The sequence below is a fragment of the Stegastes partitus genome, unplaced genomic scaffold, assembly GCF_000690725.1.
Source record: "Stegastes partitus isolate 25-593 unplaced genomic scaffold, Stegastes_partitus-1.0.2 Scaffold5, whole genome shotgun sequence".
In the NCBI taxonomy this organism is placed as follows: Eukaryota; Metazoa; Chordata; class Actinopteri; family Pomacentridae; genus Stegastes; species Stegastes partitus.
In genome coordinates, this window is record NW_007577736.1 from 1,043,845 (window position 1) to 1,059,420 (window position 15,576).

General features: G+C 37.7%; 1 protein-coding gene and 1 long non-coding RNA gene across 2 annotated transcripts in view; both read left to right on the plus strand.

Annotated features, from left to right (window-relative positions):
• Window positions 1–528: 528 nt before the first annotated feature.
• On the plus strand, window positions 529–2,052 carry LOC103355751 (uncharacterized). Its single transcript, XR_520107.1, has 2 exons — window positions 529–766; window positions 1,538–2,052. It is a non-coding gene; the product is annotated as an uncharacterized LOC103355751 (long non-coding RNA).
• Window positions 2,053–4,516: 2,464 nt separating this feature from the next.
• The window catches only part of igfn1.1 (immunoglobulin like and fibronectin type III domain containing 1, tandem duplicate 1), a 25,202-nt gene continuing 14,142 nt past the window's right edge, over window positions 4,517–15,576 (plus strand). Inside the window, exons 1-3 of the mRNA XM_008279672.1 lie at window positions 4,517–4,703; window positions 9,294–9,379; window positions 14,974–15,093. Of these exons, the coding sequence (XP_008277894.1) occupies window positions 9,331–9,379; window positions 14,974–15,093 (169 nt within the window). The 5' untranslated portion in view covers window positions 4,517–4,703; window positions 9,294–9,330. The remainder of the gene's footprint in view (window positions 4,704–9,293; window positions 9,380–14,973; window positions 15,094–15,576) is intronic.

The following is a 15,576-nucleotide window of genomic DNA, read 5'->3' on the forward strand; positions in this document are numbered from 1 at the left end:
AAAAAAAATGCAAAAAATGTGCAGCTACAAACACCTGAAGGGGGGAAGATGGTGACCCGTGCTTTTGCCTGGAATAATGCAACCTTTAAAGTATAGCTGGTCTCAAAAAAAACCAAAAAAAAAACTCTTACAATTCCCTAATTTTCAGAAGAAACACAGCTAATGCATCCAGCACAAAGATGCAAACTCAAAACAATAGATGCTTGACAGACAAATAAGAAAAATAATCACCTGCATTTAGATCCAATAATGTAAAAGGAAAAGAACTGCATTGACTGAGTGAGATAAAAATGTTGCTTAAGGGAGCAGGTTTAGAGCAAAGACTGGGATATCAAAGAATAGGTAGATATGGATGGTAAACAGAGTGGAAGGGAGGCTACAGGGCGCCAGAGGAGGTGGAGTGTGAATTATGAGACAGACCATTAGAAACAGACGCAGACAGTTGCTAAGAGCCAGTTGGCATGTAGGTCACGGAATTTAAAGAAAACCAAGCCATCGCTGAGCATGTGTCACCTGAAAGCTGGAGTTGGGTAAACATTTAGCAGCAGTACGAGGAAGCGTGGAGCGGTGCGAGGGAGAACTTAGGAGAACTTGGACGAGCATTTGGTCTATTTTTACGCAACCTGCAATCAACCTGAGGCCCGAATCTACGGCCATCACGTTGTGATGAGGGCATCCGTTAAAGGCGATGAAAGAAATCTGGCACAAAATTTGCTGACATCAAGCACCTCAAAGAGAGGGTTATGAAACTGGTACAAATCACAAGGTAAGAGTTTGACTGTCATGCTGGAGTTCAAACTAAACTTGAACCTTGATCACATACCCACCCTTTATTGGTTTCAGCATTTTATTAATATAATTATTTTTAATATAACCTCAAAATCTGGGTTCATATTTTTCCAAGTCCAAGCTAAAACAACAGTGAGGTGCACATATGAACACTGAAAAAGGTTTTGCTTGTTGTAATAACTGCTATTTCCAAACCTTAGTTGATTGAAATACAAGGCTGCAGAAGTCTGGTTTTCATGTGAGTATTTTTATTGCAAAGTCCCTGCATTGTGTTACTGTCCCTCCACTGCAGGTCAGCACAGAAACAAGATATTTGATTTTTTCAAACTCAGACTGCAGCCTCATATTGGTTTTGCATAAATTTAGAGAACACTTTTTTTTTTTTTTGCACAAATTCATGACTAGTGATTTTATTTTCCATCTCTTAAATTCTACAAATTTCTTCATTTTCAGTGAGAAATATTCAGAACAACAAAAGCTGTTTCAAGGTATTTATTGGCGCCTGCTATTGTTAAAAGTCAGACTTGAATGGGAAAATGTGAAGGCATTCTTCAGTACAAAAATGATGTGTTCGATTTGTATGAATAAAAAAAACAAACATACAAGTAATTCAAACTACAAGGGTAGTCATTGATTTAATCTCTAAAAACATATTTGTACATACATATTTAGAAGTTTCTTAAATGAAAATAATCACTTTATGCCTTGAATTGTATTAGATGTAATGACACATTGTTGCTTTTTCTAGAATGTGCAGATTTATGAAGTCCAATCATCTCAACCACTGACTCTGTGCTACACAGTGGCAAACTGAAATACTGGAGGACTTCAGCGATCATTGTTCGAACCAGGAACTGATTCTGAAGAACGGTGCCTATCTACACACTGACAGGATTGGTTTCTTAGGTTTGTTATGTATGAAACTCTCAGAAGTCTGAATCCATGTTTTTGAGTTTTTCTTGCTACATTGCAGTTGAAAGGCGGAAGTGCTCAGCCATGGAAGTGACTGCTAATTCCACTCATGATAAGTCTTCCAGCAAAAAAAAAAGAAAAAAAAAACACCAACTGGGCATGTTAACAATATTAAATACTTTTTTTTTTTTTTTTAAACAGCAAAATATAGACTAGCTTACTTCTTTATAACTGTATCTATATGAATGAATTAATAAATGAAGTTATTTTATGTCTACAACATAAATCATCAGTTACTGACAAAGTACTATCTCTATATTTGAGAAAATAAAATACCCACTTTAAAAAGTCCATCATGCCTTTTTTGTTGCAGCTTTAGAGACAATGTTGGTTTTTTAAAAAGAAAAATTAATCACATCAAAACTGAGCAGATACTGATTTTAGAGTTTTGTTGAGTCATTCAATGAACCGCTGACTTTCTCTAAAATTACACAGCTCACATAACCGCCTTAGAATTTTTCAGTCTGTAGCTAAACTTTATTGGCTATTTTTGTTTCACATGCATATGCAGCATGTCCACAGTTTAAATCAATATGGGCACATGTGTACTTTCTAAACAACGAGAAAAAACCCAAACCCCCCCAAAAAACAAGAACTTAGTGAAATCACTCCCAGCAAAGTCGATAGGTTTTACATTTACATTCCTTTATTAGACTATCAATAAATTCTTTTAAAAACTAAAAGGTCACAATGCTGAATCACCGAGCTATCTTGTAGCTCGTCATACTTTCACTATCGATGGGCATCACTTGTAGTTTGCTGTAGCAGTCTTCTGAAAATAGCGCGGGACAGAATTTATGCCCTTCATCAACCCTTTCCAGACCTCGACCTGACCAGATGACATGACTCAACCTCCGCCAATAAACCAGAACATGCCTGCGGTGTCCTCTTTCTATGTGAGGGAACCAATAAGCCTCTTAAGTAGCTGATGAAAATGTATGTGTGTTTAAGCATTAAGTGCTTATGATTGTATAACATGTAGGAACATGTAAGCTGCTGCCTCCTGGTAGCAGACACCAAAATCCCCATGTGAGATAAAACACCATTAACAACAAACCAGGTTAAATAAAGGTCTCTTATGATCGCATTCATCATCACGTTTTACAGTGAACTACATGTTTGCTGTGCCTGCTACACAATTTAAACAGTGAAAGACGTACAACCATCTGCTAGAAAATGATACTTGGAGGTGTACTTCTTCACGTTATGGCAGATTTATGGTTGTTGTTGTTTGCTGAAGGGAAGGTTTACTGTCAGGGCAGGAAAGTTTGGGCAAGCAGGAATACCAGCATGTGGTTAAAACAACTCAGGGAGGTTTGCAGTACTGCGCCTGTAGCAATTTTTGGAACATCCAAAGCATATGATACATTATGCAAATGAAATGAAAACACTAGATAATGTAAGTATAGTACGCTGCATAATGTAAGTTACAAGTTGGAGAAGCATGTATGTGGGATGATGCTTATATATGTATATATAGCATCATTTATTGTACGTGTATTTCTGTGAGGGATGTTTGGTCTTGTTTTTTTTTTTGTTGGAGCGACTAACACTTGTAAACACTCTTGATCAGGTTTCAGATGTTCAAAGGAACACAGACTCCCGACAGCTGCCTCATGTTTGGCATGACACCCCGATGGGAGGAGACAATGTGACACATCTACAGTACGCTTCGCTTCTTTAGTTACGCCTCTGTGGACGGTGGCTGGCAACATTTACAGCGAGTCCTAAAATAATACAACAACCAGCGACATGACATGCAAGTGGCATACCACAGCATGTCATAGCAGACAAGGGGACAAAAGCATTTTATGTCGCAGCGTTCGACCTTGATTTAGACGCAGCCATGTTCATCTGGAGGTTACAGTTAAATACAGGATAACCTTTTCGAAGCAGAACTACAATAAACAGCCATTTCAAATCGAATGCATCTGTTATGAACATTTTCAAAGAAGACACTTTGTCGCGGACGTCAAACTTTTTTCATCCATATTTGTATGTATTTCCACCCCAGTTTGTCGAATCAATCGTGGCCATTTAGAAATTCTGTATTTTGTTAATTAAAGTCGGCAGGATGGTAATTACTGTGTCCCAGTGGTCAAGAATTGATTACTTCCAGTGAATGCCAAAATCAGTTTATGAGTTTAGAAATGCACTGGGCAAGTACTTACTTGGACATCAACACTGCACACGGAAAGATATTGATTGTAGTAAAAATATCCACCTCTTTGTTGTGTATAATTTGAATCTTCTTTTTCAGGTCATATTAAATGTAATTTGTAATATAAGTGTGTCAAATAGTGTGTCCTGATGATCATGAAGTATATTTCTACTGCATCATAAGCTGAATGTCATATGTGTTTGTTATAAATAAACCAATCAATCAATCACAAACACAACCCAAACTTGGTGCATTCAATTTTTTCTTTTTTATTTCAATAAAAAAATTCATGCTATTTAGGAACAATTTATAAACATGGCAATACATTTTAGAAGTTAAGGATCACATCAACTTTTATAGAACATTTGATCCTGTTTACATAATTTACACTGATCCAGTCCTGAACTTGTGAACTCATATATGTCTCGATTCCAGGCTTGTAAACAACTGGACTTCATCCTCATTTGTGTCACTACATCTGGTTTACGAGAACAAACAATTCTTTAAGAGGTATTTAACCTGCTCCCTGACCCACCCTTCAAAGTGCCCTCCTGCTTCACCGCCCACCCAACCTCCAATGTCTTTGGAGTCACCACAAATACAAAAAAGCCTAAACAGCTTTTGGCAGTCACTGAGTCTAGGCAGTAGAGGAGCATCAAGCACAGACTTTGCACGCTGCTAGAAGGATCTATTACATTGAAAAAATTAGGAGAGGGCACAAGTGTGACCAGACTGCTGTCTGAAAAGGAAGAGAGCTGAGAGCAGTGAGGACTGTGAGCAGGTAGGTAGCCCTCACAATGAAGGCTGGATGAGAAAATGTACTGAGCAGAGATGAGAAATTGGTTTACATGAGCCTGTTTCTTGTAAAGTCAACATCTGTGAAGATAATCAGGATGAAATCAATGTGTATCATTTCTATTTGCAGCAGGAAAATGTAGTACTTTGTGAGCACAAAGAGGCAGTAAAAAAAACAAAAAAAACACTTAAATTGTACATGCATGTGAAATGCAGACATGTTCCTATTTTATGCTTCAAAGATCTGTGCTTGCTATAAGAGCAATAAAGAAAACAGAATGTAATGTGTAATTTGTAGCTTTGTGTAGTACATTTCATTTCATCTAATGTCAGTTGTTACACAGTATATTAATTATATGAATTATTTAGACACACATTAAACATTGTACAGGATTTAATTACGTAGAAGACACAGATTTGGTCTTGCTGGATAAAATCACTTTAGTGAGGCATGCAGGCTTCTCAGTTTGAATTTCACGGTTTTAAATCTGGGAAGCTGGATCATAGCAGTGTGGTCAGAGCTGTGAGGTTGTTGGGTGATGACTAACTTTAGATGGCGGTATCAAATCAATACGGAACCTGAGATTCAGGGAGGGAGTGGGCCGTATTTTTGGCAGGAAATAGGATTTCTTTTCACATTAAAGAAACACACAGGGCTATAGCTGACACTGTCCTCTCTATACTTCTTTCTCACATTGTGCACATACAACTCTGTTTCTTTCCTGACAGTCGTTTAAAGAGTGATCACAGTGTACACACAGAGCGCTATAGGCCAAGCATTTCTTACATGTTTTGAATTGCATGTAATGCATCAACTTGTCAACTCTCTTACAGAAATTTTAACACATAGAGTAAATCTGCTGGAAAGTTCAAACAGCACCATTAGCGTGCATTTGACACCAAACGGTGTTGTCAACAGGCCTGGTTTTGTGCGAGTTAAACAGCAAAAGCCACTCTATGTCTAGTACGCTCAGCTGCGATCAGTGACGTGCGGGAAAAATTGAGTGAGGGACATTTGAGAAGCCACCAGATGCCATTTTCAGAGTATGTGGTCAGTGGTGCAGTCATCTGCAGTGGGTGGCAGATTCACTGAAACATGCCACGTCTGACTGAGACATTAGATGTAATATGTATGTGTGCTGTGCAGTGTTTCCAGCTTCTTTTCCTGCAAACTTCCATACATTTTAAATATTATATGCCATGCTGAAGGGGCCGTGTGACCTCAAAAGCTGCAGCATTGCAAACAAACTGACATTTCCTTACATAAGAAACATTCATTTATCATACTTATACCAGAGCTCATTTTCTTTATTGTGTCTCCAGAACATAACAGAGTGACACATTGCCTATATATGAAATAACAATATCAACGGCTAACAGTATAAAGAAACATGGGAGAGTGACTCCCAGGACAAATTCAGACTGACTGAGAGTGAAACGCTGGATATATTTTCTTTCTGCTACAGTGGTCCAACATTTCAGATAGCCCCATCTCTAATTTTAATCTTGGTGACTTGTCATGTTGCCTGCAGTGACAGCCAGCCTGCCTACATACTGGTTATATCTAATGATGTTAAGAAGCATGGATTTTTTTTATTTTTTTTTTTACAGCAGCAGAAGTATTTACTGAAATGCAGCCTACAGCACACATCTTTGAAATCTCTGGGACAGCGACTGAGACAGATGTTCAGCATGTATTGACAGCTATTTTGTCTACAATATTTCCTCCCCCACAACTCAGAATTCATTATAAAAAAAACATGAGAGCCAAAGCCAAACATTAAACTATAAATGCAACGCTAAAATGGCGAAACTGCTCAGCGGAAGGGGAATAGGAGTGGGTTTTCTTTAATGCAAAGAGCCGCCTGCCAAGATGTCTCCTCTTGCAGGCTGTTTCTTTTTTTTTTATTTTTGCTTTTGCCATATGTGTTGTGTAGTTCATTTTCGAGACACATCAAGAGCCAAGATCGCTGCTGGAGCCCAGAACCCTTCTGAACATATGCTGGAGCATGTGCACAACTAAAAATAAAACACTTACTTTCAAGATGGCAGGTTTTATTTTCAGCAGGGCATCAGGACGGACTGTAAATATCCAAAAATCTAAGGGGGAATATTTTTAATTCAGCAAATCAGTCAAATACAGTCTCAACATAAAGAGATTTTTCTTTCATTTCATTATTTCAAAGGGTTAGAAGTCAGGAGAATTGTTTTTTTTTTCCTCAAATCGGTCCTTTTGATGAGCGACCATCTTTCATGAGCACAGTTTAGTTGAGTTTTGAGGTGTTAATCTCTCAAAGAAGACGTGAAGGTGACAGAGAAAAACTGTTTGTAGGATTTAGTGCAGGTTTAGTTCACATGTTGTTTGAAAACCAGGCAGGATAAAGGCAGCATTATATTCTAACACCACCTATTAGACTAAGTTAATATAGTGATGCAAACAAAAAAACATGCAATCAATAGATGCTGCATCTTTTTCATGCAGAACCACAAATGTTGATTATAGCTGTTATTTTAAAAAAATATTGCAGCAGGAAACCAGTCACGATCTAAACAGTAGTTGCATTTTAAACACACAATGTTCTTCACACTGACAGCAGAACTCAAACAGGACTCACCTCCTCATGTCATCATTATCATCTGAAAATCTAGGTTGAGCTACAAAGTAATAATATGACAATAATATTAATCGCCAGTATGTAACCACACCTACTTTAAATCCCTGTCCAATGAGAAGGTTAAGACCTCTGACATGAGAGGGTTTAGGTCAGATTTTACAAGAACAAAAAATAGTAATGACGTACATGTGACTTTTCATAACCGTCTGGAGACTTGACTCATGTAACGCTGGAACATGTGTCACATGAATCAGACAGTGATCATCATAAGTGTCACATTGCACCTGATGTTTCGATGTAAAACTCTTCGGGTATCTTTAAAATAAAATAAAAACCCAACAACACATTGTCTTTGCTGTGGCAAACTAATTCTTACCACTTAGATTAAGTGCTATAATATTAATAATTTGACAACTGCTGCGTATCTTTAAGTGAGTACATCATGATTTACCATCAGTGCCCTCTTTGGTACATTAGGTATTCTCATGAAATCTAATGCCAACAGATTCTCAGCCATAAATTCTTGATAACAATGTTCAGCTTTGTTGTAGTTTCCAGCAATGTTTAACAAAACTGCATTACATTTCTAGCATTTCGCCCAACATAGTTACAAACATGAGACAGGGTGAGTATTAGAAGCACATTTATATATAAGGCAGTCCAGCACAACATATAGTTTGAGCACTCTGTGTCCAAATGATTACACCTCATACTAAATAATTGCAACAGTCTGATTCCTGTCCAGTCAGACCTTTGTTGCATGTCATATCTCCATCACTCTGTCTACTCCACTGTCATTATCAATAAATGGGGAAAAAAAAGATATAAACAAACTGAAATGACCCCTTTCAGACAGTGTCAGAAATATGCTAACTCTTCCAGAATACATCATTTGTGGTGCATCTGTTGTATTGGAATGCATTACACTGAACAGGCAAATTTACTGTAAAAGGATTATATATTTTAATTAGTTAACTGTAAAATTGCAGGTGTGGTTTAAACTGTGGTGGAAACTTGCATTGTAAGTACTGTGTAAAGGGTTTCTAGATGTTTAACTTCTCATCTATAACACAAAGAGAGACCCTAAATCATTTTTGCAGCATGACAGCAGCACCGAATATACAGTCAAAGTCATCAACGTCCATCTTCAGCAATAAGAAGAAGAAGGATTCCTGCAACAGACAGACACAAAGACCTGATCTCCACATCACCAAATCAGTCTGGGGTTGCACCTAGAGACAAAAGACCACGAGACTCTTTAAATCCAAAGAAGAATTGTTGAACGTTTTCAAGTATTTCTGGAACAACCTACCTGCCAAAGGGTAGTCACACTAAATGCACTAAGTTGATGTAGTTTTAATCTGTTTACTTTAGTTTTGACCATGCTTGATGGATAAACTATCAATGTATCCTCACTTTTGGTGCCTAAACCCTTTGCACAGTATTTTTTTCAACCCGAACCCTAAATCATCAATAGAATACAGAAGGGGAGGCCCTAGCAAGTGGCAGTCTGTGCAGTATTTTCAAGCTAAGCCCTATTCTTCACCCTGTTTATATAAGGCTTCAGTAAGATCTGTGCTTAATTAACACATCTCTGTAAAGGATTCCCAAGGCAGGCATTCATCCCATGCTAAAGCCAACACTTACTGTAAAGGACACTGGCTGCTGCCTCTTACTGACTGTTTAGAGTAACTGCACTGCTGGAGAGGAGCAGGGTGCCTCTGAAAAAACAATTTAGAGCAGCTCCTGAAGTTTTAACTGACTGTGTGACAACCTCTGAGTGGCATTTGCTTTCAAAAAGAGAATGAGAAAATAAAAGTACAGCCATTCCCAAACACCTCAAACTCTGATGAGAATGTCAGACAATAACGTTGATTTCAGTTTGAGTTGTGAAAATATGACGTCCTAAAGATTTCCTCTTTTATCTTCTGTCTCTCTCTTCTTCTTTTCGTTTTCTGCAGAGCCTTCTGAATCAGCAGAGCTCAAGAGGAATCCAAGATGTGGAAGAGGTCAAAGGTGACCGATCAGACTGCCGCTGGGCAGGCAGGTAAGTGCAGAAGTCCGTCAAACGTTGGTATTACAGGTGTCTCCTCCTGTATTTTCTCTTATCCCAGGAATGAAGATGAACTGGATCCATTTGATGTACAGTATGCAGCTAAACGTTATACAAAAAAAAAAGACTTGTGCGACGTTGCATCAAGAATCACCAAGCTACAAAACAAGAAAGCACATGAGAAATCTGCACCGTCAAGGATCCTATAATGTCGATGTCTTGTCTAAATAAAGGCATCTTTTTTGAAGACATGGAATACCCAAGGCATCTGAATAATGCTGTCAAGTTGAGTGCTCCCATTTCTGATGACATAAAATGAAGATAAGCACCATGTATACTTATTTTGTTAGGTGGAAGCAGTCCAAATAATGATCGGATTTCAAATCCCTGCACTTCCATCCATGAATTCGAGAAACCTCAACAGCAAAGGCCTTTTTTTTTTGTGTCAACAGGGGAACAAATACCACTCGTCAATTATTATTATTATCATTATTTTTTTTTTTTTTTTTTGCTGTCCACAAAAATATAAAGATCCTGGCCGTGGAAGCTATTGTTCATCAGCTTCTCCCTGCCAAGGCTACGAAGATGTTGGTCAAAGAGAAGATCAGAGATGTTACAGAAGCCAGAAGATGAGACAAAAACAAGCTGAACAAAAGGCTGTTGAACAAAAAAAGCAAAAAAAAGAAACAACATCTCCTAAAGAAAGAAAGAAATTGTTGACACAAAGAATATTCACTCAGGATTCATCTGAAAACCGGCACTGGCTGCTGCTGATGGTAACGAGGATGATCAACAAAACCATCAGAGCAAAGAGAATCATCTAAGAGAGAATTGAAAAATGAAACGGTGTCCTTGTTTGACAGAAGACTAAATGAAGGCTCATTTGAAATTAATTTCCCGCAAATTGCTTTTCCACAAGTATTTGCACATAATTTCTCTCAAGCACTGCGCAGGAATCATCCTAAGATGTCTGCCATGAGAAAATGTGTCAGCGAGTTAAGTCTAATCAGCAGTTGCGCAGCACAACTACTCACATGCTGCTGTAACACCATACTGCTAACATACTGTAATATATTTTGTCTTTGACTAACAGTTTTCGTTTTTGTCACTGAGTATTCTGGTCTGCTGAAGTTCTGTCTCTGTTGGTGTTTGTGCTTCCCATTCCTGGGTTATATATACTGTATACTGTGGTGTTTTATGTTTATTATGTGTCCATAATCCTGTCGAAGTTCCAACCTGCCATGGTGCTTTTGTCAGGATTATTATTTACCTGTCCTGTTCCCTCTCCCGTGTCACAATGCGTGTTAAGTCAACAGTTCTGAGGGAGTTCACCCAGACGACAAAGGTATGGGAGCAAAGAAAAGAAAAGAAACAAATCGAATCACACTGATTCGTCTTCTGTAAATGCATGATTCCATGTTGGGTGAGTTGCATGTATGATGTGATCACCACTCCTTGAAAGGTGTCATCCAGAACGGATGATGAAACTTTCAGTGTCACAACAAGTGCATTTCATTGTGACATTTCCAACAACCTCCACATGAACACTAGCTACAGCCTGTTATTAGAGGGCACTGTGGTTGATTGCCATGGGTTTAGCTTATCATTTAAAGGAAAAATGCCACTTTAAAAAAAATAACAAAAAACGTATATCCAAGTGCTGATTATTCCTGTACAACATGCTGGCACAGTTCAGTCTCAATAGGTTTTTGAACTTGCTCTACAAAGATGACTCCAAGCGATGAAATCATCTGTCCTGAAGTCTATGGAATCTGATAGGCCACCCCAGTGCCCCCAGCTTAAACATGATTAACTTGGAAATTTCGGTTAACACTCAAAACCGCATGAATTTGGTAAAAGTGAAAAGATCACCGGTAAATTATTCTAGTACTTGCACTTATTTACATGATAACTACCAGTCACCCCCTTCAAATTAACCTTTCTGTTTTCCCTTTGAGATTTTTTGACCTCCTCATGCCTGCCCACATGCGACTGTCACACACACAAAATTGCAATTTCTACAACCCTGCCAGTTCAAAGCAAGTCTCAGAGAACCATGCACTGTCAAATTAACACACAACTCTAAGGTTTCAAGGTAATCAGCTGGAATGACACCCATGACATCTGGAAGCCTTTACATCGCATCTAACTCTTGATATCTTTTGACTTGTTGTAATCCTGTGACAATTATTCTGAAGCAACAAAAGCGCACAATGCTCTGAGGTATCAAACTAGCTTAGAGGAAACTTGTCTTTGAATTTAAACATGAAGTAAAACAAGGAAAATAGAACTGACATTTTCACTATGGATGTCAAGAATTATGCACTGTGACTAACTTGCTGTAGTCCGGGGGGCCTCTTCCAGGAAGTAGGCGTGACAAACTCTGACCGTGACTGAATTTGGAGATGGGAAACAGAGTGTTAAGTTTGAAAAGAACAGCTCAGAGTTACTTTAGTCTACTCAGACTATGTTCCCGGTAGGTTCAGTGTGTGCATTCTGAATATATATATTATAACTTGTACCATTTTATTCCAGTCAAGGTAGAAATATGAAATTGTTCATTCTTAAAAACATAGCAGCAATGAAAGAGTAACAATTAGATAAAAGAGAAGTTAAATAATTAACACTAACATATTTAGCACACTGCACTGATGAATGAAAAAGTATTGGAATCTCATTTTATATTATACATTTATATTACACATTCCTTCAGTTTCAGCTGAAAAGATTCAACTGTTTATTTTACAGACCAGTATTAGCAACCTCATAATCTGATGCAATAATTGTGATTTTAGTCATTTGGAGTGCTTATGTTTAAACTGTGCTATTAGTAGTAGTAGTAAAAATGTAAACATTGCTAAAATAGTTAGAACAAATCAAGGTCAGAGTTAAATGAATAAATAAATAAATAAAATCATATCTTCTGAAAGTTCTGAAAGTTGTTCTATGTCTCTGTAGTTTTGTGGTTAAGACTGTGACAAAACACAAAGTGCGTATGGTCAAGTACCAGTCAGTGACGCACTTCTACGGCTATAATTAGTGCAGAATAAATCACACTGTAAAGCAGAATTCTTAAAAACTGAATGAGTAAATAAGGAGGACGATAGGGGATCTTAAGAAAAAAGAAAATCCCATCTTCTGCTTATATTTCTGATGAAATGCATAATATCAATCTTTGCTTTGTTATTCTGGTAGGAATTCATCGTCAGAAAACCCCGACTACAATACTACAATGAAAGAGTCCAATAAATGTGACGCACAAGCAAACACAAAATAACCTTCAATAAAGATATTCATTTTGAAAAACAACTCCACACAGGAAGAAAGCAGGGACATTAAAAAATAGTCCTAAAAATAGACAACTTAAAGAGAACTGAGATGCCTGTGGTGCACTAGACATATTCTAAAAGCTGTTATTTACAGCTACAGGCTACAACTGAGGACCTAATGAAAAACCTTCTGCTTTTTAATGCAAGTGGCCACATACAGTATATAGATACATTCTTACCCATCTGGCAGCTATGATTGGTGTAATGAAAAGCAATCTACTATGACCTTAACATAGCATAAATAGTATAGCCTCAAGCGCATAAATCATGTCCAAAGTGCTCCAGGATGAAAGGAGGTTTACAAATCTTTATTTGCACCAAAGTTATGCCAATTAAATTCAATTTTCTGCTGACTGACCCATGGAATCAGTGCCTGGCTTAAACATGCAGTTCTAATTGTTGGGCTACACTGAAAGGCTGATCAATATTTCCTCACAAACATGTTGCTTTTGATTTTGATGATGTCAGCATAATCCTCATCCATTCATAATCACATTCAGCTTGTTAACAGCAGCAAAACGAGCGTAATATCATCACCGCCATCACCAGCAGCACCTGCCACAAGCAATTCACCTCCAATGTGCTTTACACTGCAAAATGGCAGGGTTGTCTGCTCACGCATTCTCTTCTTTAATCCAGATATATCATAGTTAACATTCTGCCTGTTACAGGTCTTTCATGGCAAGTGAAAATAATTAAAGACCAGAGATCCCTGGACCAGCTATGCCCCTGTGATCAGCATTCAGTGATGCTCTCCTCGAGATTGCTGAGGGTTAGTTCATATTTGTACTCTCAGGGGTTCTGGGCTCTATGCAAAAATGATGATCTGGATGCTGCAGAGTTGAGTTATACCTTGTATGCCCAGAAACAGCAGAGGACAGAGCCTATTTAATTCTTTATGCTTCTTTTTTCCATCATAAATTAAAATTTTCAAACGGTCTCTCCTGTTCACACAGACTCTTACAAACAGAACTGTGCTAACAAAACAATTAAACTCTACAGTACAACAATACATATTTAAGTAAGTTTCAGATACCTTTTCAAGACTTTGTGATAGTTTACCACAAATAAATTGTTGCCAATACTTTAGTCAGTGAAGCCAGACAGAAGTATCTACGGACTACCCTAAATATGTCTTGTCTCATATTCTAATGAATATTAACTCAAAGTTTTCACCCTCCTTTACAATTACATAAATAGATATAAATGTTTACACAGTACACACGATTAAAGACTATAATAACACCCTTTTATGATTAGCTTGTTGGGATTAAAACTTTCATAAATACAGCCACCTGCGGTGCATGCTTACATCGGGATTAAACACTCACGACTACATCAACTCAACAGGCCTATAACAATCTCCAAATACGCTATTAAATAGAACTCACTGCACTACGTAAAAACAAATTGTGCTTTTACCTAGCTGGGTGCATAAATTAGACAGCCACTGTCAAAATGTTTCTGAAGGCCTGCCCTCCTGTTGAACTTATAGTATGTATTTCCCATGATGAGTGTCCCGTGTTAAACATGTTGCGAGAGTGCAGTGTCAGCCAACACACCAGAGATGCAGAGTATGTGGGAATGCAAATTAACTTACTTGCACTTTTTGTTCTTGCAAAAAGAGCAATGAATTTATTTATTTTTTTGCAAACTATGAGAGCAAGTTCAACAAACTATCAGCAGAGTCAAACTCACCAAATAACACTTGAGAGATGACTATTCCTTTGATTTAGAAAATCTGCACTTGCAGTTTGTATAAGAAAGTACTACATCATTTTCCAAAAAATGGATCTTCTGTTAGCTGTTATGCTACGTAGTGGTCACAGTTTTGGTCTGGTATTGTGGCATTTTTACGTCAGAATGTGCCCTTTCTTCATATAAACATTTGACCAATATGTTTGAATGTGACTGTCTAAAATTTACATTGACAAGTGTTTACTGGATCACTTGTCTGTGTCTTAGATTTGTGTTGATGTTAAATGAATCTGAATACAATCTTAGTTAGCTTTTTGTTAAAACCATTTTGTTTTCCTTCGAACATAATGACCTCACAGATGTACATAGGTGACTCCTCGGAATTCAGTCTCTCTAACTTCCATGTTTCAAGTGGCCATACTGTATAAAGGAATTGTAGGATATTTCCAAGTGTGCCCTAACATTTGCTCACTCCACATAATGCTTATTAGCATTCATCTTTAACTGCTCCAAGAGAAACATTGAGCCTGTCTAATTGTAAATACTTTTTAATTTGGTCAGGCATCAAGAAGAAGTCCAAAGTGCCCGGTGTCATGATAACGCAGTTTATAGAGGAACTTCCAGAAGGACTGTCAACCCCAGATTTCACCCGCAAACCCATCGCTTTGACTATTCAAGAGGGTAAGTGTTCGGTCTTCCTCTGACTGTAGATTCAGGGCCATCACATCACTTAAACAGACTTATGGTTAAACATGCCTGAGCCTAAAGCTTAAATTTCCCAATGTGGACTTTCATGAAAAAGAGAAGAACATTGATTTACACAACACATGTTGAGAATAAAACATGACAAAGTCAAGGTAAGAGTTATTGATGAGAAAGCAGTGTACATGTATATTTACACTTAAAGAGAGTTAACATACAGTATATCCATAGTTAATGGACTGAGCAAGACAGTGAATCACAACTGCTCCCAATGCCTGTGCATGTGAGAAATAAAATTTTGTCATTTTAAACAAAACTTTCAGCTCAATAGAGATTATTGGTTCCTTATTTGGCTTTTAAAATTAGGATCAACTACAGTGTTTCCATGGAGTATAATGGTTGTGATCAGGTGTTTGAAGTATATGGAACCCTGGAAGGGACATGGAAAAGGAAAAGAAAAAA